Source organism: Urocitellus parryii, chromosome 12 (assembly GCF_045843805.1).
Source record: "Urocitellus parryii isolate mUroPar1 chromosome 12, mUroPar1.hap1, whole genome shotgun sequence".
Taxonomy (NCBI): Eukaryota; Metazoa; Chordata; class Mammalia; order Rodentia; family Sciuridae; genus Urocitellus; species Urocitellus parryii.
The window spans coordinates 50,684,596-50,708,702 of record NC_135542.1 but is presented as its reverse complement, the minus strand read 5'-3'; the positions used below and the strand labels follow the sequence as shown (position 1 = coordinate 50,708,702).

The 24,107-nt window shown below is 36.9% G+C and overlaps 1 protein-coding gene and 2 pseudogenes across 1 annotated transcript in view; all 3 read left to right on the top strand.

Moving 5' to 3' along the window:
• The window catches only part of Asxl2 (ASXL transcriptional regulator 2), a 141,024-nt gene that overhangs the window by 26,562 nt on the left and 90,355 nt on the right, over positions 1 to 24,107 (top strand). Inside the window, exon 2 of the mRNA XM_026392396.2 lies at positions 18,931 to 19,013. Within this exon, the coding sequence (XP_026248181.2) occupies positions 18,931 to 19,013 (83 nt within the window). The remainder of the gene's footprint in view (positions 1 to 18,930; positions 19,014 to 24,107) is intronic.
• Positions 9,044 to 10,423, top strand: LOC113185857 (eukaryotic translation initiation factor 2 subunit 3, X-linked pseudogene; annotated as a pseudogene).
• LOC113188699 (S-methyl-5'-thioadenosine phosphorylase pseudogene) lies at positions 12,123 to 12,993 on the top strand (annotated as a pseudogene).

The window sequence follows — 24,107 nt, the reverse complement described above, 5'->3', positions numbered from 1 at the left end:
CCAGCCTATTCAGCATAGTTAATTTCATGTTAATCTCTCTGTATGGATTCTGTATATAGATATGGCCTCTATTCCAGTTTTTTACCCCCAGTGCTGGAGATTGAACCCAGGTCTTTAGGTACTAGGCAAGCACTCTGGCATTGAGCTACATCCCCAGCCCAAAAATTCTTTTCTTCTTTTTTTTTTTTAAAATATATTTTAGTTTTTGGTGGGCACAGTATCATTATTTTATTTTTATGTGGTACTGAGGATTGAACCCAGTGCCTCATGCATGCTAGGCGAGCACTCTACCACTGAGCCACAACCCCAGCCCTTAATCTTGTTGTATGGATAATGGGCACTATTTTAAGAACTGTTTTGAAAGTAGTAGAAAACCTATCCCACCGTGGTAGAAGGAAGAAAAGGGAATTTATTGGTTTATTACTGAAAAAATCTCAAGGAGGAACTTTGATATGGTTGAATTCACTGTTTAAATAGAAGCATCATAAAGATTTTTTTTCTTTTTTCTGCTTTAGGATGTTGCTTTGGGCCTTAATGGACCAAGAAATCTGTTGGCTTCAGCCTCATGTCATCAGGTTTAAGTCCAGTGGCTGCTGGAGTGAAAATAAAAAACTATTTCATCTCGTTGTACTCCTGCCTTGGCTTGAGCTTGCCCATTTCTAAACCAGTTACTGTGGCCAGGAGGATGGAAAGTGCTAATGCTTTACTGTTAGTGTTGGTTCCCACTTTGTAGAGTGAGCACAGAGGAGGGAATGAATCTTTTTCTCACAAGAATGTTGAATGGGCTGGGCGTGGTGGTAAATGCCTATAATTTTAGCGCCTTGGGAATCTGATGCAGGAGGATTGCAAGTTCAAAGCCTTAGCAATTTAGTGAGACCCTAAGCGTCTTAGTGAGACCCTATCTTTAAAAAAAAAAAAAAAAAAAAAAAAAGGCTGGGAATGTAGCTCAGTGGTTAAGTGCTCCTAGGTTCAAACCCCAGTACCCCACCCCCGAAAAAAATTGAATATCCTTAAATTGCTAAGAACACAGCGTACCTTAAGCATCATAGGGTCTGTGGCCTCAGTAGCAACTACCAATAATAATTATACTTTTAACTGAGAAAGGTTTTCCTATCATCAGGCTGTCAAAGTCATCTGTACCTTTAAAAAGTATTTTTTTACCAATAAAAATAACACTTTTGACTGAGAAAGATCTTTTTTTACCTATCATCAGACTCTCAAAGTGGTCTGTACTCTTAAAAAGTATTATTTATTTATTTTGTTGAAGTGCTGGGACTAGAACTAAGGGCCTCACATATGCTAGGCAAGCACTTTGCCACTGAATGTGTGGGCATGGTGGTACATGCCTGTAATCCCAGCAAGGCAGGATGATGAGGCAGGAGGATTGCAAGTTCGAGGTCAGCCTCAGAAATTTAAAATTTAAAAATTAAAAGGGCTGGGAATCTAGTTCAGTGGTGAGAGTGTCCCTGGGTTCAGTTCTCTGTAGTGCCCCAAATACCCCCAACCAAAAAAAGTATTGATAGCGGGTCTAGGGAGAAAATGTCATTTTAACTGACGTCTGCAATGAACAGAGGAATTCATGAGAATCATAGTTGAGGGGTAATAGAATTGGATTACTTTAATCCAGTGACAATAAGGTGTTGAAGACAGTGTAGTGTATATTTGGTTAGTCTTAATACAGTGTGTATTACATGACTCACTAGTTAATAGAACTATAGTAATGCTTAAATGTTTGTTCAAATAGATTATTAAAAAAAAAATTTCTGAAGAGTTTAAAGTTACTTTTTTTTTTTTTTTTTGGTGGTGCTGGGAACCCAGGGCCTTGTGTGTGCGAGGCAAGCACTCTACCATCTGAGCTATATCCCCAGCCATAAATTTAAATTTACATTTTTAAAATCAAAATTATTATTCATCAGCTTTTATACCATATAGTCACAAGTGAGAATTGTAGTATAGGGAAAGTTGGAATGAGAGATGTAGCCTAACACTAATTAGGACCTGAGATTTCTATACCAGCTCAATTAAAAAAAATGTTTTTTTTCTGTAGTTGCAAATGGACAGAATGCCTTTATTTATTTATTTTAATATGGTGCTGAGGATTGAACCCAATGCTTCGCACGTGCTAGGCAAGCACTCTGCCACTGAGCTACAGCCCCAACCTTACCAGCATGTAGTTTAGTCCATATTTTTATCAGGGGTGGTCCAACATCCCTAGAATTTTAAGCTCACTTTTTACCTTAAATATCAAGTCCTTTTACTGAGATTCTTTTGTAGAGTGATACTAACATTGTTGGTTTCCTACCCATATCCCTTCTTTTTGGTTGACTGAGCCTAGTATGAAATCTTGATCTTCTAATGTGGATCAAAGTTGGTTCTTTAAGACAACATGAAACTATTATGTTCCTAGGTGAGGAATGTTTTAAGGAAATGTCTTAGAATTAGGGTTTTTAAGCTTTTTTGTTAGAGATTTATCATTTTTTTGTGTGTGTGAATTATGGATACTTTAAGTTCTTCCTCTCTTCCAACAATTGTCTGACTGATGTGGGTTGTGGAAAGTTTGAAAACAGAAAAACAAAGAAGCAGGGAAAAAGTAATCTTATTTATTTATTTATTTTTTTAGAGAGAGAGAGAGAGTCTTCCAATATTTATTTTTTAGTTTTCGGTGCACACAGCATCTTTGTATGTGGTGCTGAGGATCGAACCTGGGCCGCATGCATGCCAGGCGAGTGCGCTACCACTTGAGCCACATCTCCAGCCCAGTAATCTTAATTTTATTATATAATTACACTTAATGGCCATAGTTCCCTTTTGGAATTTGATGAGAGTAGGCTGGGGATGTGGCTCAAGCGGTAGCACGCTCGCCTGGTATGCGTGCGGCCCGGGTTTGATCCTCAGCACCACATACCAACAAAGATGTTGTGTCCCGCCGAGAACTAAAAAATAAATATTAAAAAAAATTCTCTCTCTCTCCTCTCTCACTCTCTCTTTAAAAAAAAAAAAAGAATTTGATGAGAGTTATGAATCTTCTTCCCCCAAAAGATATAAACAGTAAATATATATGATTCTGAAACCTGTTTATTATAAGCTTTTTTGTTTATTTGTTTTGTGGTGCTGGGGATTGAACCCATGGCCTTGTACATGCAAGGCAAGCACTCTTTTACCTGAGCTGTATCCCCAGTCCTATCATGAGCTTTGATTATAAATTAATACTTTGATCTAAGGTCATACTATTAACATTTGGACATATATTGGTAATACTTTAAAAAAAATGTTCAATACTGGGGATTAAACCCAGGGCCTCATGCATGCTGGGCAAACTCTCGACCACTGAATACATCCCCAGCCTTTTTGTTTTTATTTTGAGGCAGAGTCTTCCTTGAACCTGGAATCCTCTTCCCTCAGTTCAGCCTACTAGCCTACTAATCCCAATTACTATAGGCATGCGCTGCAACACCTGGTTGTTTATAATCCTTCAGTATTTTTTTCTTCTGTATTTTGTATTTAGTTTTGCATATCATAACCACTTCTTCATCATTGAAAACTCTGCTTTAAAAAATATACAAAGAAGGGGATCCTAAGTTATACTCCACATATGTGTGATATTTCAAAGTATACTTTACTGTCGCTTATATTTAAACAGAACAAATGAAAAAAAAAGTCTTAAAAACACATACATGTTTGCTGTGCTGGGGATTGAACCCAGGGCTTTGTGCATTCTAGGCAAGAGCCCTACCACTGAGCTACACCCCCACCTCCACCCAAAATACTTTTTATGATAATGTATCTCCTTCCTCCCTCCCTCCTTCTTTCCTCCCTCCCTCCCTCCCACCTTTCCTCCCCTCCTTCCCTCCTTCCTTCCATTGTTGATGGACAAAATACCTTTATTTTATTTGTTACCTGCTAGGCAAGTGCTCTGCCATTGAGCCACACCCCAGCCCAATATATCAGTTTTCAATTTAGTTCCTTCTATGTTTCAGACATTGTCTAATTTGAGGGGCACAAATGAGGAGTCTGTGGTCTCACATTTGAGGGGTACAGATGAAGGAGTCTATATAACTTCCCTTAGTTAAAGAGATTTGCTCTTTAACTCTTTGGAAGGGGAGTTAATTTATTTTGTTGTCTTAATTTTGGGTATTTAGATTTGTTTATTTCCATAACTGTTACTAATTCTGCAAAATCCTTCTGCCTAGGGGCTGGGGTTGTGGTTCAGTGGTAGAGCACTCGCATATGCGAGGCCCTGGGTTCGATCCTCAGCACTACATAAAAATAAATAAACAAAATAAAGGTATTGTGTTCAACTACAACTTAAACAAACAAACAACAAAACCTTCCTGCCTAGACCTCCTATGGGTTTCTGCCTTTCTGCTTTTATAGATCACTACAAGGAAAGTTACTGGGTAGGAGATGTCAATCTTTGAAAGCTTGTGAAATCACATGTTACCAAATTACTTTCAGAAAAGTGTATCACTTAACCTTCTTAGCTGTTTAGTGTATAAGGTGCCTGATTGTCAACCCTCAAAGAATAGAATCTTAGGTGTTTTTAAAATCTTTGCTATATTTTATAAGACAGATAAACTTTCAGGTATAAAAAGGAATAGAAAAGATATGTCATCTACAGAAAGCAGCATGAGCAAAGGTGGGATGTTGGTAGCATAAGAGATGCCGTCTCATAGCTACAGTGAAAATCAGCGGCAATGGTGTTGCAGGATAAGAAAGACTGCGATAGTTTGTTCCTTACATAGGTTGTGCTCCACATGGAGTCCTCTCGTCACCAAGTGTAGACAGCGTGTGGCAGTAGTATCTTAAGAAGGTTAGTGGAACAAACTGTAGTCTCTGCTGCAGCAGCTTATTTCAAGACCACTTTGATACTCACTGTCTCTTTCTACCATCAGCCATTCTAGATTTCCCTAGTCTTTATTAGACTTGAACTGATCAAGGTGCTTGCCTGAGATCGTTATTCCTGAGGAGTCTGAATATGTTTGCCTTTTCCTTATCATGCCTTGGCCTTGGTCTGCAGTTGCCTGCTTTCACTAGCTGTGGAAAAGGTGTGTCACTGCACTCCACTCCAGTATTAACTCCAGTTTAAACTCCTGTGGTCAATTACCTCTCCAGTGTAATAACTCCTTTTTTGTCGGCTCCTTCATTATCATGAATCAAAATAACCCAATAGTTGTTAAGTTCAGATTCAGATTAAAGGTTCTCTGATAAAAATATTTCATTCTGGGGTTAAGGATCTCTAACCCTAACAGAGCCTGAAATTGCAGAGATGAGAAATAAATTGTTTTATTTGGGGCCAAGCCTATTCCATTCATACCTCTGTATTGTATATACTCTAAGGATGCATTTACTACATCTTAGAGGTCATTTCCAGTCTTCTCTCAGGTTTACTACTTATTGATATAGTGTCTGGTGATATCAGTTATCAGAGTCCATTGTTATACTTAGTTTTGCCTAAAAAGGGTCACTAGGTCTGAGGTGATTTTATGCCCCATGTTAATAAAATCACAAATCCCTGGCTAGTGGTGCTGATGGAGGCACAGAAAGCAGGGAGGGCAAACTCCTCTGACAACTATTCCAGATTCCTGTCCCCTTCAGACTGAAACAGGTCTAGTGTAATTACCTTGTCACCCAAATGCTTGGCTTATCTCTTTGAAGACCTGTAACATCTAGGGGGCTCAGAGTTGGCAACTGAGCAGGAGGAGTAGCTCTGTCATTTATTAGTGGATGTGATCTTGGACAAGTTATTTAATTTCTCTGTGCCTCAGTTTTTTGTTTTTGTTTTTGTTTTTTTGGTACTGGAGATTGAACTCAGGGGCTCTTGACCACTGAGCCACATCCCCAGCCCTATTTTATATTTTATTTAGAGACAGGTTCTCACTGAGTTGCATAGCACTTCACTGTTGCTGAAGCTGGCTTTGAACTTGCAATCCTCCTGCCTCAGCTTCCCAAGCCGTTGGGATTAGAGGCGTGCTCTACCATGCCTGGCCTGTGCCTCAGTTTTAACATGGAAAAATGGATTATAATATCTATATCATATTATTCTAAAGATTAAATGAGCCAATATATGTAAAGCACTTAGAATAGTACTGGGCACTTAAAAGCTAGTTGAGTAATTCACTTTTTTTCAAAAGTATTTTTAGTTGTAGATGGACACCATACCTTTATTTATTTTTATGTGGTGCTGAGTATTGAACCTAGTGCCTCACATGTGCTATGCAAAGCACTCTACTCTTGAGCAAATCCAGCCCCAGTATTAACTCTTTTTTTTTTTTTTTTGGTATTGAGGTCACTGAACCACACCTCCAGCCCTATTTTGTATTTTATTTAGAGGCAGGGTCTCACTGAGTTGCTTAGCGCCTCATCTTTGCTGAAGCTGGCTTTGAACTCATGATCCTCCTGCCTCAGCCTCCTGAGCTGCTGGGATTACAGGTTTGCGTCACTGCACCCCACTCCAGTATTAACTCTTATTGTTACTAAGTCTAAATTTAGATTTTTGGGAGATTGTCTTGAGAGATTTTTTTTTTTTTTCCTTGAGAACTAGACTTCTCAGATAATCAGGTAAAAAGAATACAAAATAAGAATGGACTAAATGAGGGTGACTTGTAGAGCTTTCAGAATTGAGACCTTTAGGTAAAATCTATACATCTGAGCTTTTGAAGCCAGTGTGTGTATTCTCTGTATATCCATGGGTGCCTCTTTGTATAGATCAGTATTTACATGTACTCACTCCCCTTTTTAAAAAAATACCTTTATTTTTTATGTTTTTATATGCAGTGCTGAGAATTGAACCCAGTGCCTCTCACATGCTAGGCAATCGCTCTGCCATTGAGCCACCATCCCAGCCCCTCCATGTACTCCCTTTATTTTTTTATTTTTTATTTTTTTTAGTTGTTGATGGACCCTTTTTAATTTTATTTATATGTGGTGCTGAGAATCGAACCCAGTGCCTCACATTGTGAGGCAAGTGCTCTACCACTGAGCCACAACCCCAACCCCTCACTTCTTAATACATTAAAATTTCTGTCCCCAAGTCTATAAACTTATTTGTATTTGCCCTTAACTTTTATCTTTAATTTCTATTTAAAAAAATAGGCATTTTTTAATGTTGTTTAAGGCTAATCTTGCCGCCCATGTTCCAGATTCCATCAGTAAATTATCAGATGTTTTAATCTCTGTGATGGGCATTGGTAATATACTAGATGAGCAAGATAAGTGGTCCTAGCCCTCATGGAGCATACATGCTAATGGGGAAGACAAGTAAATTAAAGTGCAGCTACAAAAAATAGAGTGTGAAAGGCTGTACTAGGGATATATTGGATGCTACTTTAGGAGCATAATTATTTTTGAAACCATTGGAGGGTGAAATGCCTAAGGAGAGTTGCAGTTTTGAAGAGAAGAGAATCCTGAAGATGGGTAAATGTTATAAGATTGTGGAGAATGAAAAAGTTGCTGGAACAGAGGTAGGAAGGAACCAAGGAGAGGCTGGTGTCATAGAAGCCACATGGAAGAGTGTATCACTGGACAGAGGTAGTGATCAACAGATACTGCTCTGCAGTCTGGTAGGGCCCCTTACCCTCTTTACTATGAGGGTATTTGTCTCTATTGATTATCCCTTCTGTCTCAATTCCAGATATTTTTTGTTTTTATCATGTGCTTAGCTCCTAAACTTCCATAGTGAGAAAGTATATAGTAAGTTTGGTAGGTGAGGAATACCATATCCTCTGAATTCATTTTGTTTCCTTCCAAGTGTAACATCTTAAGTAGCACAAGGTCTAATGAGCTTAATCAAAATGATAATGAGTTTATCAAAAACTGTATCTGAACCTAATTTGCTTCTCATGTTAGGACAGGGAGAATTGGGATAGTTTGGTTTACTTGGGTTTCCTTTTATCCCAGTATAGGAAACTTGTTCAGCTCTTTTGACAAAACAGTTATTCCTTGACTTTTCCCATTTCCTTCACTGTTCTTTTTTTCTAATATTTCTTTTTTAGTTTTAGGTGAACACAATATCTTTATTTTGCATTTATGTGGTGCTGAGGATCGAACCCAGTGTCTCATGCATGCTAGGCGAGCATGATACCCCTGAGCCACAAACCCAGCCCCACCTTCACTGTTCTTGAAGAGTTGTTTTATCTTTCTGTTCCATCTATAATAGACTTTCATTCAGTGCTAAGACCTCACAAGTCTGATTTCTTTGCTCCTGATTAAATAGAATCTGAACTTCCAAAGCTTAAGATCTCCTCTTCCTAACAGAGTATTTCTGTTTTTTTTTTTCTAAGAGTATATTCTCCCCCACGCCATACATTTTATTTATTTATTTATTTTTGTGTGGTGCTGAGGATCAAACTCGGGGCCTTGGACGTGCAAAGGGCTCTACCCATGAGCCACAACCCCACGTATTTCTGTTCTTTAAGTAGATAAACTTTTGACATGTTGACCCCTTACCCTTAGAATAATTTCTGAGGCACCAAAGTGTTACGGTCTTCTTCCTATCCCCCACCATTCCTTAGTTTAGTGTTTTTTCTTCTCTGGGTCTTAAACATTAGTGTGTTCTATAGCATAACTTTGATCTTTTCACTTTTCAAATTTCCTGGTTCACTGTTATGAAATTATTTATCCTAATTAAAGACTTTGGACAGTAAGTGAGCCTTATAACACTGATAGGAATTTATAAAGATTACCATGTTATTTATTTAAACATTTTAAATATAAAATAAATTCATCTAGGTTATGCAAAATTTATACTGTATTTCTTGTGTATCTGGAATTAATTTATAAATGCACCAATTTAAATATTGTTATTTAGCTAGAGTTGGACTCAAATCTTAGAAGCTACCTAGATTTTTTCTTAAGTCTCAGAAAATTTTAAAATCCTTTTTGTTAGCTGAAATGAGAACCTGCAAGCTAAGAAGTAAGTACATTAAGCACTTTAAAAACATATTTAGTTGTACTTTCTCTGTAGCGTTAATTTTAAATCTGAGTGATTATTCATATTGCCACATAGTAGTTTCTAAAAATTGTGTTTTGTCCTTCTCTGGGCAAGATGGCTGGGGGCAAGGCTGGAGCGACTCTGGGGCAGACGCACCTTTCTCGGCAGAATCTCGCCACCTTGGATGTTACCAAGTTGACACCACTATCACATGAAGTTATCAGCAGACAAGCCACAATTAATATAGGTACAATTGGTCATGTAGCTCATGGGAAGTCCACAGTTGTAAAAGCCATTTCTGAAGTCACACTGTCAGGTTCAAAAAATGAACTAGAAAGAAACATTACAATCAAGCTTGGATATGCTAATGCAGAGATTTATAAACTTGATGACCCAAGTTGTCCTCGGCCAGAATGTTATAGGTCATGTGGAAGTAGAACACCTGATGAGTTTCAGGGACCAAAGGGAACTTAAAATTAGCCAGACATGTTTCCTTTGTTGACTGTCCTGCCCATGATATTTTGATGGCTACTATGCTGAATGGTGCAACAGTGATGGATGCAGCTCTTCCTTTGATAGCTGGTAATGAATCTTGTCCTCAGCCTCAGACTTCTGAACACATAGCTGCTATAGAAATCATGAAACTGAAGCATATTTTGATTCTACAGAATAAAATTGATTTGTCAGGCTAAAGAACAGCATTTGTACAAGGTACGGTAGCAGGAGGAGTTCCCAGTATTCCATTTTCTGCTCAGCTGAAATACAATATTGAAGTCATCTGTGAGTATACATAGTAAAGAAAATACCAGTACCCCCAAGAGACTTTACTTCAGAACCCTGACCTTATTATTAGGTCATTTGATGTTAACAGGCCTGGTTTTGAAGTTGACGACCTTAAGGGAGATGTTGCTGGTGGTAGTATTTATTCCAAAAGAAGTATTAAAGGTGGGCCAGGAGATAGAAGTCAAACCTGGTATTGTTTCCAAACACAGTGAAGGAAAACTCATGTGTAAACCAATCTTTTCCAAAATTGTATCCCTTTTTATCAAACATAATGATCTTCAGTATGCTGCTCCAGGGGGTCTTACTGGAGTTGGAACAAAAATTGTCCCCACTTTGTGCCATGCTGACAGAATGGTGGGGCAGGTACTTGGTGCTGTTGGAGCTTTACCTGAGATTTTCACAGAATTGGAAATTTCCTATTTCCTGCTTAAATGACTTCTAGGTGTATGCACTGATGGAGACAAGAAAACAGCAAAAGTCCAAAAACTTTCTATGAATGAAGTGCTCATGGTGAATATAGGATCACTGTCAACAGGAGGGAGAGTTAGTGCTGTCAATGCTGATTTGGGCAAAATTGTTTTGACTAATCCTGTGTGCACAGAAGTAGGAGAAAAGATTGCCCTTAGCCAAAGAGTTGAGAAACATTGGTGTTTAATTGGTTGGGGTCAAGTAAGAGGAGTGACAATCAAGCCAACCATAGACGATGACTAAAGAATCCCAGTTAAATAATGCATTTGGATGGGGCTGGAATTTCTCTTAACAACCTAGGGATATATTTTCAGAGCAATACTATGGAATTAATTTCTCAGCTCATTACCTTAGTAGGTAGCTGTAAGGTTATTCTTATTTTTTGATGAAAATTTAACCTCTAGCACTAATACAGCATCTACAATAGTGTAAAAATTGGTGTAATGTTGGATTGAATCTACATTTTAACAGAAGTTAAACTTCCCAGGAAATGTATAATTTATACATCCATGCAGGTTTGAAATGAAACCGTTTGCCACAGCCAGCCTTTGCTATAGCATGCATGCCATAGAATCTGTTTGAAATAAAAATTTTTTCCTCTTCAAAAAAAAAAATGTGTTTTGTAGTTTCATAAACAATTCTAGTGGAATGAGTTTTTGTGTGATAAACACTGCCCTCCTGTGGTTAGAGTAAGGTAAATGCTTTGCAAACTACTCTTTCCACTCAAATTAAACTTGTGATAATTGAGGTAGTACTTTTTAAAAATATTTATTTTTTAGTCATAATTGGCCACAATACTATTTATTTATTTATCTATCTATTTATTTATTTATTTATGGTGCTGAGACTTGAACCCAGGGCATCGCACACGCTAGGCAGCTCTACCGCTGAGCCACAACCCCAGCCCTTAGAGTGTAGTACTTTAGTCAAAAATATATGGCCATATTGTTTCTTTCCCCTCCCTCCCCCTGCCCCTCCCCCTCCTTCTCCCTCTAGCATTTCCTTAATTTTTCCTCACTTATGTGTTTTTTTTTTGTTGTTGTTGTTGTTTTGCATTAGGAATGAACTCCGTGGTACTCAACCACTGAGGTACATCCCCAGTCCTAGTGACAGGGTCTCACTGAGTTTCTTAGCACCTCACTTTTGCTGTGAATGGCTTTGAACTCACAGTCCTCCTGCCTCAGCCTCCCTGGCCTATGTGTATGTTTTGTTACATGAATTAAATAGAGTTGAAAGCAAAAATTACTAAGCTATTGAAGGGGAGGGAAGGTATATTTAATTGTAGAAGTGCTAAAAGAAAAGACTAAGCAGAATGTGGTGGCACAGGCCTGTTATTATTCCAGCTACTTGAGGCTGAGGCAGGAGGATTTCAAGTTCTGAACTAGCCTGTGCTAGTTATGAGACCCTGTCTCAAAAAAAAAAAAAAAAAAAAGATTGGGAAATGTGATAGAGCACTTGCCTAGCATGCACAAACTCTTGGATTCAGTTCCCAGTACTGGAAAAAAATTACGGTTCATAACCTCTATGGAAAATGAATAGTAATAAAAAAATGAATAATAGGGGCTGGGGATGTGGCTCAAGCGGTAGCGCGCTCGCCTGGCATGCGTGCGGCCCGGGTTCGATCCTCAGCACCACATACCAACAAAGATGTTGTGTCTGCCGATAACTAAAAAAAAAAAAAGAAAAAAAATAAAATATTAAAAAAAAATGAATAATAAACTAGAAAAAGTGTTTTATTTTATGTACAATAGCAAAAGTTTTAATATGAAATACAGAGCTGATACAAATGGTGTATAGACCAAGGTCATGAATAACCAGTTCACAAGTAAGGAAATATAGGTATTAAAATACAAACATTAGGTCTTCACCCAGTGTGCTTGCCCATAGCATCTTCCTTCCCATGCAGACTTGGCTTCAGGGTTCCTTGCTACCATGGCCTGTGATGATTGGAATAACTGGCAGAACAGGCCTGGATGATCTAGAAATTTTAGTAGGAAGAACTGAAAAATATGCTGATACTACATCTGGTACCTTAATCTGGGGGAAGATAAAAAATATTGATTGCACCCTCCTTGCAAGACATGGGAGGCAGAGCACCATCATGCCTTCAGAAATCAACTTCCAGGTGAATGAATATCTGGGCTGTGAAGGAAGAGGACTCTACATGTGTCATACTGATGACAGTTTGTGATCCTCCAGGGAGGAGATTCAGCCCAGAGATAACGTTATCATTGATCAGTTCATTGACAGGAGCATTCCAAAGCCCCAAAGCTTCTATGATGGAAGTCATTCCTGTGCTAGAGGAGTGTACCATTTTTCACTGGCTAAGCCATTTTGCCCCCCAAGTGAGAGAGGTCCTCATAAAAGCACATAAGAAACTAGGACTCCGGTGGCACTCAAAGGAAACAGTAGTCAAAATTGAGGGATCTCGTTTTAGCTCCTGAGCTTGTGTTCCACAACTGGGTGTGGTGGGGTAGGGGAGTAATTGGATGCTCTCAATATGATCACAATTTCAGAGGTGCTTCTTACTGAGGAGACTGGAATGTAGGCATTGCCATGGCAACAGATTATGATTGCTGGAAGGAGTTCAAGGAAGTAGTTTTAGTTGACTAGATTTTAAAGACCTTGAAATAAAATGCCAGTAAAGCCAAAAGTTTACTCTCCTCACTACCATACCTCAGATAGGGCCCATGGAATGATCAGAAACCTTCCATACACACATGGCACAGTTTGCTGGTTTATTACCAAGATGCTTTTCTTCTTTCCTCAGAAGAAAAGAAGACTTTCCAGTCATTTTGGGTATTTTGTTTTAACTTGAGGGGGGGAAAGGTCTTGGGGAAGACATGCAGCTTTCATGTTCTTGCCTGTAAAAGAAGAAAGAAAAGACATTGCATGTATTGGAGACTCCACCTGAAAGTCTTGGACTTATTCCTGAACACAGAGGAAAAGCAAAATAAACATGGGGGAACTCTTACATTTTGGGGGAAAAAAAACCTAGAAGGTAACATTCTCACCTTGCCTCCCCTTACTAAATTTGCAACAATGAAGGTTTGATATTCACTTTCCTGTGTTGCCAAGAAATATGAGGAAGTAATGGGACACTGGCTTTTATTGTGAATGGGTAAAATCTTTGTGGAGAGCAGTTTGGTAAAATTCATCAGAAGGCTTAGAAATACTTATGCATTTTGTTGGGTACTCCTAGGAATTTCTCTAAAAATTCTGAGATACATATAAAAAATTATGAAGAGGAATATTTAATAGTTATTGTTATAATAACAGGTATACGAAACTATCCAACAATTGGAGGTCAATTATGGTTTAATTAGATTGTAAAACAGTCAGCTGAGGATCATGTTTTCATGTAATATTTAATGTCCTAAAGAAATGGTTGCTATATGATATGAAATGGAAAAAAGTAATTTCCAGTACTGGTTTTGTTTTAAAATGCTATGCAAATGTAAAAAGACTAGAATGAAATATACATACTATTTTGTTATTGTAGTTGGGAGAGGAATACTAAATATTATTTTAAAATTTTCTTTGTATATTCACATTTTTGTGCAATTATTATAATAAAATAATAAAGTCATAAAAGTAATTACAAACATCATTAGACTTTATACTAGTATTGCGTAATGTGATTGTCATAATACATAAACCATCATCACTCAAAACTTTTGGAACATGCTAATTTGGAAAGTCAGCTAATTTTTCTGAAATGGGGAAATATAGTAATAGAATCAAGTGCTAAGGGACATCAGTCAAACACTTAGTAATTGGATTCCAAGGAGGGAAGAAAGTGGGGCACAAGCAATTTTTGAAGACCTAATGGTAAGAATGCTCCAGGAGTCCTGTGAATAAATGTCTAGCAGAAAATTACTTCTTGGCACATGATAATAAAAGTGGTAAAAACTAAAGCAAAGAGTAACAGAAAAGCAGAAGATTGGTTGGGGAATAAGGGATGCCCCGCTTTGTTACTAGCAATTTACACTGAAGGAATGTTAAATTAAAATGAGTTATTTTGGAAGAAAAATAATTTCAGATGGAAGCTTGAAGCGGTGCTGAACCGATGCAAATTCTTAGAAGTTGCAAATAAGTACATAAGTCTAAGTGCCTACTATTTACAGCAGCAACAAAAATGTCATGTAAGGTGAGGTCAGGGCAGTAATTGGGGTTACTGTTCTGAATTCTTTGATAATTAGGGAAAAAAGATAAGACAGAAAATTCCAATTTGGGAAATTAATCAATACATTTTCAACTAGCACACAAGTGAAGGAAGAAATTATGATTCCATTTAGAAAGCCATTTGAGCTGATAACAAAAATACTAATTTTAATACTTGTGGGATATAGCAAAAGCTGTGAATAAAAGGAATTTATGGCCCTACATTAATCTGTTAGAAGAGAAATATGGTGAGAACAACCAGTATCCATCTCAAGAAGTTCCTCTTTTAAAGAGAAACACATAGGAAGAACATTTATACCAGAATTGACTTAAAAAGTTATGTCAGTTTTTTGGTAGTACTGGGGATTGAACCCAGGCCTGTGCTCTACCACTGAGCTATATCTGACCTCTTTTTAAAATTTTAATTTTGAGTCAGAGTCTCACTAATTTTTCCAGATTTACCTCAAATTTGAGATCCTCGTGCCTCAACCTCTTAAATAGCTGGGATTATAATTGTGTGCCAGGATGCCTAGCAGAAGATGTCAATTTAGTGCAAGTGTTTTGGTAATTTCCTTCATCTTAGAACATCCTCATTTCTCTCTGTCTCTGTCTGTCTGTCTCTCTCTCTCTCTCTCTCTCTTTTTTTTTTGTGATGCTGGAAATTGAACCCAGTGCCTGGTATATGTGAGGCAAGCACTGTACCAAACTGAGCTATATCCCCAGCTCTCTCCTTTATTTTATTTTTTTAAAATATTTTTTTTTAGTTGTAGATGAAAATATTTTTTATGTGGTGCTGAAGATCGAACCCAGTACCTCACATGTGTGAGGCAAGTGTTCTACCAATGAGCCACAATCCCAGCCCTTTCCTTTATTCTTAAAGGATATTTTTGCTAGATATAGCACTTTGGGTTGGTCGTTTTTTTCTTCCTGCACTTTAAAAAAATTTTTTTTTTGTATTTTTAGATGGACAGAATGCCTTTATTTTATTTGTTTATTTTTATGTGGTGCTGAGGATCGATCCCAGTGCCTCACACACGCTAGGCAAGTACTCTACCACTGAGCCACAGCCCTAGTCCCTTCTTGCAATTTAAAATATTCCTCCACTGGGCTGGGGTTGTGGCTCAGTGGTAGAGTGCTTGCCTAGTGTGTGTGAGGTACTGAGTTCAACTCTCAGCACCGCATATAAGTAAATAAAATAAAGATCCATTTTTTAAAAATATTCCTGCTGCTTCCCTTCATGATTTCTGATGAAAAACCCATAGTCATTTGAATCATCATTCTCCTAATTGGGAATGAGTTATTTTTCCCTGATGGCTTTACAGATTTTTTTTTTTTAAGTTTTCAGTAGTTTGTGGTGTATCTGGGTATTTGTCTTGTGTGACATTTGCTGATCTTCTGAAGTTTACTGCTGTCATCCCCTCCAATATGTTTTCTGTAATACACTCTGTCTTTTCCCTTTGTGACTTTGATAACATGAATATCAGAGCTTTTGATTTTGACCCATTGACTGTTCATCCCCCCCCTTCATCACTCTTTCCTCTTTTTTCTTCATTCTGCTATTTAGTCCTCCTCCTAAGAAACTTTTAGTTTTTAAGTTTTGGTTATTGTAGTTTTTCATTCTAATATAAATGTACTTATATATAAGTACAAATAAATAAAACGTTAATTTGTCTCAAAGAGTATTCACTCTTGAGTCTTTTGCTTGTTTTTGAGAGGGGGTTCCTTGCTTCAAATTCCTGAGTTACAGTGATCTCCTCCTTCCTCAGCCTCTCAAACTGGGACTAAAGGCACTGGCCACTCCTGGTTACCCTGACTTCTTGAAGTAAAGTTGTACTAGCTGCTTTTAGCAACATTTCCTTGTTTTTGGTTTGTTGTGTGTTGCTTGTCATTTTTTTTTTTTGTCAGTTATTGATCTTTTCCTAGTCTATGTATTTAGAGACTTTGGATTATATATTAGACATTTTGATGCTGTGTTATGATATTCTTTGTACTCTTGTTTAAATTCTAGGGAAAGCTGATTGTGGTGGTGTGTACCTGTAATACCAGCAACTTGGGAGGATCATAAATTTGAGACCAGCTTGTGATTTAGCATGACCCTGTCTCAAAATGAAAAATAAAAGGATTGCTGATATAACTTACTGCCCCGGGGTTCAATCCCTGGTAACCCTTGATCCCCCCTCACCCCCCAAAAAATATCCTATGGAAAATGTAGACTCTGTAGGGTTTTTTAAAGCAGGATTTGACCTTATTAGGTTCAAGTCACAAGTTTCTGTTCATCTTCTGTGCACTATAATTCCAATATCTAGTTTTCAGATCCTTTGCATGGTTACTTGGATCTGCCCTCCATTTGTGTCACCTTGTGGCTACTTTGCATGTTTGGTATTGGTATACTTGATAGTAATGTTGGTTAGGTCAAATCCACAGATGTATAGCACTGGGTGACCCCAGGACTAAAGTAGAACTTCAAGATAAGCTAGATGCAGTGACACACACCTGTAATCCTAGTTACTTAAAGAGGCTGAGGCAGAGGATTACAAGGGCTGGAGGCCAGTCAGGGCAATTTGGTGAGACCCTGCCTCAAAGTAAAATAAAAAAGGACTGAGAATGTAGCTCATTGGTAAAGTGCCCTGGGGGATTTGGGAGAGTACCAGGAATTGAATGCAGAGATGCTTAAGCACTGAACCAGATCCCCAGCCTTTTCAAAAATATTTTATTTATAGTATAGACAAGGTCTTGCTGAGTTGCTTAGGGCCTCCCTAAATTGCTGAGTCTGGTTTTGAACTCTCAATCTTCCTGCCTCAGCCTCCCAAGATGCTGGGATTACATGCATGTGCCACTGTGCCCGGTCTCTGACACTTTTGGAAAAACTGTGTAGAGATTCCACAGAAGATTAGAAATGGAACCACCATATAACACAGCTACTAGAAACTCCTCCTAGAAACCCTTTCTTGTAATCTGGCTAGAAAATTGGGTTTTTTATTTTTATCTTATTTTTAAAAATCTTTTTAATACATCATAATTATGCATAATATTGAGGTTCATTTTGATGTAATCATACATGCATGAAATGTAATTTGTTCTACTTTAGTTCCCAATATTTTCTTTTTCCTTTCTCTCTTTCCTCCTCGATTCCCTTTTCTCTACTGGTCTTCCTTCTTTTTATTTAGCTCTCTCCCCCCCCCCCCCCCAATTAGTGCTTTATAGATATATACATGAAGGTGAAAATCACTGTGATATATTCCTATATGTATGTACATAGCATAATTTGGTCAATTTCATTCCATAGTTCCTCCTCTTTCCCATTCCTTTTCCTTCCTCCTTAACCCTTTTTCTCTACTCCTCTGGTTTGCCTTCTGTTTTCATGGGGCAACCCACCCACTTTTCCTTATTTTGCTCTTCCTTCCGCATGTGAGAGAAAATGTTCCATCTTTGACTTTCAGTCTGACTTAATTTCACTTAGCATGATGTTCCCCATTTCCATCTATTTATACCAGCAAATACCATAACTTCATTCTTTTTTATGACTTAGTAAAAACTCCATTGTATATCCTTACCACATTTTCTTTATTCATTCATTTGTTGATGGACACCTGGACAGGTTCCATAATTTGTGAATTGCACTATTGTGAATTGCACTGCTATATACACTGATATTCTTGTATCAGTATAATATGTTGATTTTTGTTCTTTTGGATAAATATTAAAAAGTGAAAGTAGCTGTGTCATATGGTGGTTCCATTTCTAGTCTTCTATGGAATATAGCTTTTCAAAATGGTCATACTAATTTTCAGTCCCACCAGCAATTTATTTTTTGGTCCTGGGGATTGAACCTCATGGTGCCTGATCACTCAGATACATCCCCAATCCTTTTTGTTTTTGATTTTGAGACACGATCTTGCTAAGTTGCATAGGGGCTCATAAGTTGTTGAGTCTGGCCTTGAACTTTTGAGTGATCTTTCTGCCTCAGACTCCCCACTTGTTGGGATTACAGATATAAGTCACTATGCCTGGCCTCTCACTGACAAATTTATAATTATACCCTTTTCCCCACATCCTCGTCAGCATTTATTTTTATTAATAATAATAATTATTATTATTTGTATTATTTTTTTAAAAATTTACATATGTATGGTTTTTTTTTAAGTTGTTGCTGAACCTTTATTTTATTCATTTATTTATATCTGGTGCTGATAATCGAACCCAGTGCCTCACACATGCTATGCTAGTGTTCTCTCACTGAGCCCCAGCCCCTCTCCAGCCCTTTTATTTATTTATTTATTTATTTATTTTTTGAGACAGGTTCTTACTAAGTTGCTGACACTGGCCTCAAACTTGGGATCCTCCTTATTCAGCCTTCCAAGTCAATAGTGAATATTCAAATTATTAATTTTAGCTTTTTCGATTTATTTCTGCTTCAGGATTTGTCTGTTTGGGATTGAGGGGAGAAGATCTGGGTTGAAAATTCTCTGGATGTGTTTGTTTTGTATGTAACTATTAAGACAATTATTAAATACAATTACATATGTAATTAAAAGGAAAGGAAGTTAAAATAAGAAATAATTTATTATTATATACTTATTTCTCAGGTCTTAGAAAAATACCCCAATACACCTATGAGTCATAAAGAAATTCTTCAAGTTATCCAGAGAGAAGGACTAAAAGAAATCAGGTGAGTTATTTAAATATTATTAGCAACAATTATAATACTTGATTGGAATATTTGATAGTATATAGTAGTGTACTTTAGTCTTCAAGGTTGATTAAGCTTCAAGTACTAAGCGCTTTGTTAACTTCGTGTTGTATTCAGCTGTCAGATCATTGTGAAGTTTTTAAATTATAACAGTTATAAAAACAAAAAAGTAAATAAAAAAAATTCTTAATGAGAAAGACGGTAGCTGTTTTCAAGTCCATGCACTTTAATTCTCAGGGAGGCCTGGAGCCATCTTTAAGCCTTCATCTATCAATTCAGACTTTTCATTTAATATGTTTGGTCATTAGCAGATAAAAATTACTGTGACTTAAGAGAGAATGCTAGAGGTAGACATTCTAGGAAGGAATAACATTAGCCAAAAGGAATAAAATGGGGACTGGGGAAATAGCTCATTGGGTAGAATGCTTACCTTGCATGTTCAAGGCCTTGGGTTTAATTCCCAGCATGCATAAATAAGTAAATAAATAGAAAAAATATAATGTACTAGATGTGTCAGGTAAAATTCTTAGCTTGGTACGGTGACTCATGTCTGTAGTCCTAGCTACTTGGGAGGCTAAGGCAAAGGAATCATTTGAACTCACAAGTTTGAGACCAGCTTGGGCAGCTTGGAACAACCTTATGTCCAAAAACAAAAATTAAAAAATCTTTTAATGTTTAAATACATAGATGGGGCATAGATAGCATCAAAGATAACATATACTTTTAGTTTCTTAGATACATATTACAATAGCACATAACAGTTACTGTTAATAATCAAGAACCTCTGTCATTAAGAAATGTTGAAATTATGTTGTTTGCTTTGCTTAGTAAGACAAATTTGGCAGTCTTTTTTTTTTTAATATGTATTTTTTTAGTTACAGGTGGATAGAATGTCTTTATTTTACTTTATGTGGTACTGAGGATTGAACCCAGTGCTTCATGTGTGCTAGGCAAGCGCTCTGAGCCACAACCCCTTTTATTAGAAAGATTTTCATTAAGGTAGGAAGTTTGCTGTGTTTTGAAACTACTTCTAGTGTTTTTCAACTATGGATGGTATTGTGTAACACCATTAGGGAAAGGAGATCACAGTATGTTGGGAGTCCTATTTTTGATAATCACAGTGATCGGTGAGGGGATTACACTGTGATATTTAAATGGTAGATAACAGGGATACTAAATATTTGGTACTGCACAGTCCATATTGAGTAGTCATTCATTTCAGATGCCAGTAGTGTTTCCATTGAGAAACAGTGGCCTATGGGTAGATATTTGCAAATGGACAACAACTTATTTCTTTCTTTGCCCCCCCTTTCTTTTGTTGCCCCTCACCCCCCTCACCCCCCACACCCAGACCAAACTCAGGCATTGCACATGCTAGGCAAGCTTTGTGCCACTAAACTAAATCCACAGCACCTTTTTGGAGCGGTGAGGGGGTGGGCACTGGGGATTGAAGCCAGTGGTGCTCTACCACTGAACTACATTCTCAGCCCTTTTTTATTTTGCAACAGGGACTTTATAAATTGCCCAGCCAGGCCTTGAACTTGTGATCCTCCTGCCTCAGCCTCCCAAGTAGCTGGGATTACAGGTGTGTGACATTGCACCCAGCAGCATATTTCTTGATTAATAACCATTTCATATACTAGATTTTACTTGTCATTGTTTTTTTCTTTAACATGAAGTTCTACTTGAGTTTTTAAAATTGGCTTTTCTTTTCTAAAGCAGTTAATTTTTTTGGTTGTTTTAATTCATTGCCAAATTTCAGTAGGCAGTAAATAAATTAGGTTTGCTTTATGGTTATGAAAAGAGGAAATATAAATGATCATATCCTACTTTATATAACATGTTCCTAAAAACATTGAGTATAAGCATGCATGAATTAAAACATGAAAATGCATTTGAAAAATTAGCTTTTCAAAGTCTCTTTTGTAATCATTTAAAAAAATGATCACTCTTAATTTATTAGCATTATATTTCTAAATTTTATTTGAATTAGATTTATTAGATTAGGGCTAATTCAGAAAAAGATTTGATCACAGAGCTGGGGTTGTGGCTCAGTGGTAGAGCGCTTGCCTAGCATGTGCAAGGCCCTGGTTCAATCCTCAGCATCACATAAGAATAAAATAAAGATATTGTGTCCATCTACAACTAAAAAATAAAATATTAAAAAAAAGATTTGATCATAGATCAATTAATACTAAGCTACAGGAGAAGATAATAGTATTTTTGTGACTGAGAAATTTTGTTAAGGTATTCTAATATCCTTTAATAGCACTGTTGGATCACACAGAGTGGGAATGGGTAGGAGATTTTGTTTCTTTTTATAAATTTAGATTTTGATGCATACCAGGCAAATACACCAGGAAATCTGATATATAGAGAACAAGCTCCAATAATCTCTTTGGTCTGAAGTTGCATTGCAGTGTCATACAAGTCTAATGTAGTAATGCTCTAGGACTTTAAACTTTCCATTATCATTTCCAGAGGGAGTCAAGATTAGTGAATAAGTAAAGAATAGTAATAAATAAATAGAAAAGGAGAAAAAGGAATTTCTTATTTTTGATATGCATCAAAATTGTAAAGTCATTAGAAATGTCTTTGGCTTCACGTGTTAACAGTTTACAAGTAGTTCTTCTTGGTTAAACTCTGATGTGGTTAGATAGTTTTGTGACCATAAAGCAGTTCTTTCAGGGTCATCTGTGACTTACATTTTACAAAATCAATTGGATTTTAAGTTCTTGCCTCTTTTACTTCTCAGAATTATTATTATTATTACACTGTAGTACTATTTCCTTCTTGAAACTTGTTACTTTAATTGATACCACAAGCTTTTTTACTTTCTTTCTTTCCTCTTTGGAGTTTTTTCCTTAATGTTTGTTTTTTTCTGATAACCTCCTCTCCAAGTTAAGTGTATTTCTGTCTATTCTCATAGTTTTATATATCTTTTATGTTTTGTCATTTTCAATTTTGTAGGGAATTTACATCAATCTCAGCCTTTGTACATGAGGACCACTTAGCTTTATTTGTGAGGTTAACTCTTTAGGCAATCAGTTTGAAATTTTCATTTTTAAAGAATTTTGACTGACTTTATAGTCTAGATCACATATTCTTGTTTTAGTTTATTATAGTATTTCTTGTTCTTTATAGCACTAAGGTTTAAAATGATAAGTTTTTGTAATTTTAAAGAAAAGTCAGTGGTAGGGATGTAGCTCAGTGGTACAGTGCTTGCCTAACATGTGCAAAGTCCTGGATTCCATCCCCAGCACCACCACCAGCGAGAGAGAGAGATATCCATCCATACATTAAAGTAGTTCTGTGAGGATAGTGATATTATCTCTTCTTTTTGTGTATTGCCATAGTAGGCATTGAAAACTTACTTGTTAATGAGTATATGAAAAATATCAATGATTAGAAGATTATATTCCAATGTAGTAAATAACTTTTCTTGCTGCAATCAAGTGTCAAGTCTTATAATCTTTACAGTTTTTAGAGAGATTATAGAATGAAACACAGAGTATGCTTATTGAAAGTGTGCTGCTACTTGTTTTATTTTCATTCCTTAGACCTCAGTATATCTTTTGTGTCTTTTCACTTTGTATTTTTCCCTCTGTTTCCCACATTTTAAAGAATCTCTTTGGGCTGGGGATGTGGCTCAAGCGGTAGCGCGCTCGCCTGGCATGCGTGCGGCCCGGGTTCGATCCTCAGCACCACATACCAACAAAGATGTTGTGTCCGCCAATAACTAATAAATAAATAAATATTTAAAAAAAATAAATAAAGAATCTCTTTGATTCTGATTACTGTTATATTTTGTTTTATTTTAGAATATATTAAAGTGAAAACAACCCAAATGTCCATTAACAGATGAATTGATAAACAAAATGTGCTATATACATGCAATGGAATATTATTCGGCCTTAAGAGGAAATGGAATTTTTTTGTTTTTTAAGAAATGAAATTCTGATATATCCATGAATGTGGATGAACCTTAAAAACAAGCTAAGTGAAATAAGTTATCCAAAAGTACAAATATTGTATGAGTCAGTTATATGATATATCTAGAATGGGTACATTTACAGAGTCAGAAAATAGAGGTTAACAGGCACTGGTATAGGGAGTTACTGTTAATGGGTACAGAGTTTCTGATTGAGATTATAAGAAAGTTCTGGAAATTGACAGTAATTATAGTTGTACAACATTGCAAATGCATTTAACATCATTGAATTATACTTAAAAATGATTAAAATGGTCACTTTTATGTTATATTGGGTTTTCTGCAATCACCAAACAAGTATTAAAAAAGAAGAGATTAGCCAGGCACGGTGGTGCATGCCTGTAATCCCAGCAGCTCGGGAGGCTGAGGCAGGAAGACGGACAGTTCAAAGCCAGCCTCAGCAAAAGTGAGCACCTAAGTACCTCAGTGAGACCCTGTCTCTAAATAGGGCTGGGGATGTGGTTGAGTGCCCCTGAGTTCAAGCCCCAGTTCTAAAGAAAAAATAAGAGAAGGGGTTAACTCCTGACTGAGAAAGATTGAGGTACTAGTGACTTTAACAAGTTAGGTGGTAAGATTGAAAATTATTTACCAAAGTGTGGAATTTTGAATGAGTTAATTAGAAATAGCTATCCCTTTTAGAAGAAAGTTTTATAATATTTAAATATCTTTCTATAACTGTTAAACCTAGCATTTTAGAAATATAGGAAAGAAAAAGTCCTAAAAGTTTTCCTCTCAAAATAATCTATGACTATGTACTCGATTATATTCTTTTTATAGTGTAATATGCATCCCTTTTAAAGATAATTTAGAGTTTCCCATAGGAGTCAAATCTTTTCATTTTTGATAGGTGGGGGGCTACTAGGGATTGAACTCAGGAGCACTCAACCACTGAGCCACATCCCCAGCCCTATTTAGTATTTTGTTAAGAGACAGGGTCTCACTGAGTTGCTTAGCGCCTCACCTTTGCTGAGGCTGGCTTTGAACTCATGTTCCTCCTGCCTCAGCCTCCCACGTCGCTGGGTTTACAAATGTGCACCACTGCTTCTGGGTAGGAGTCATAAATCTTGTTTTGTTTTTTTCTC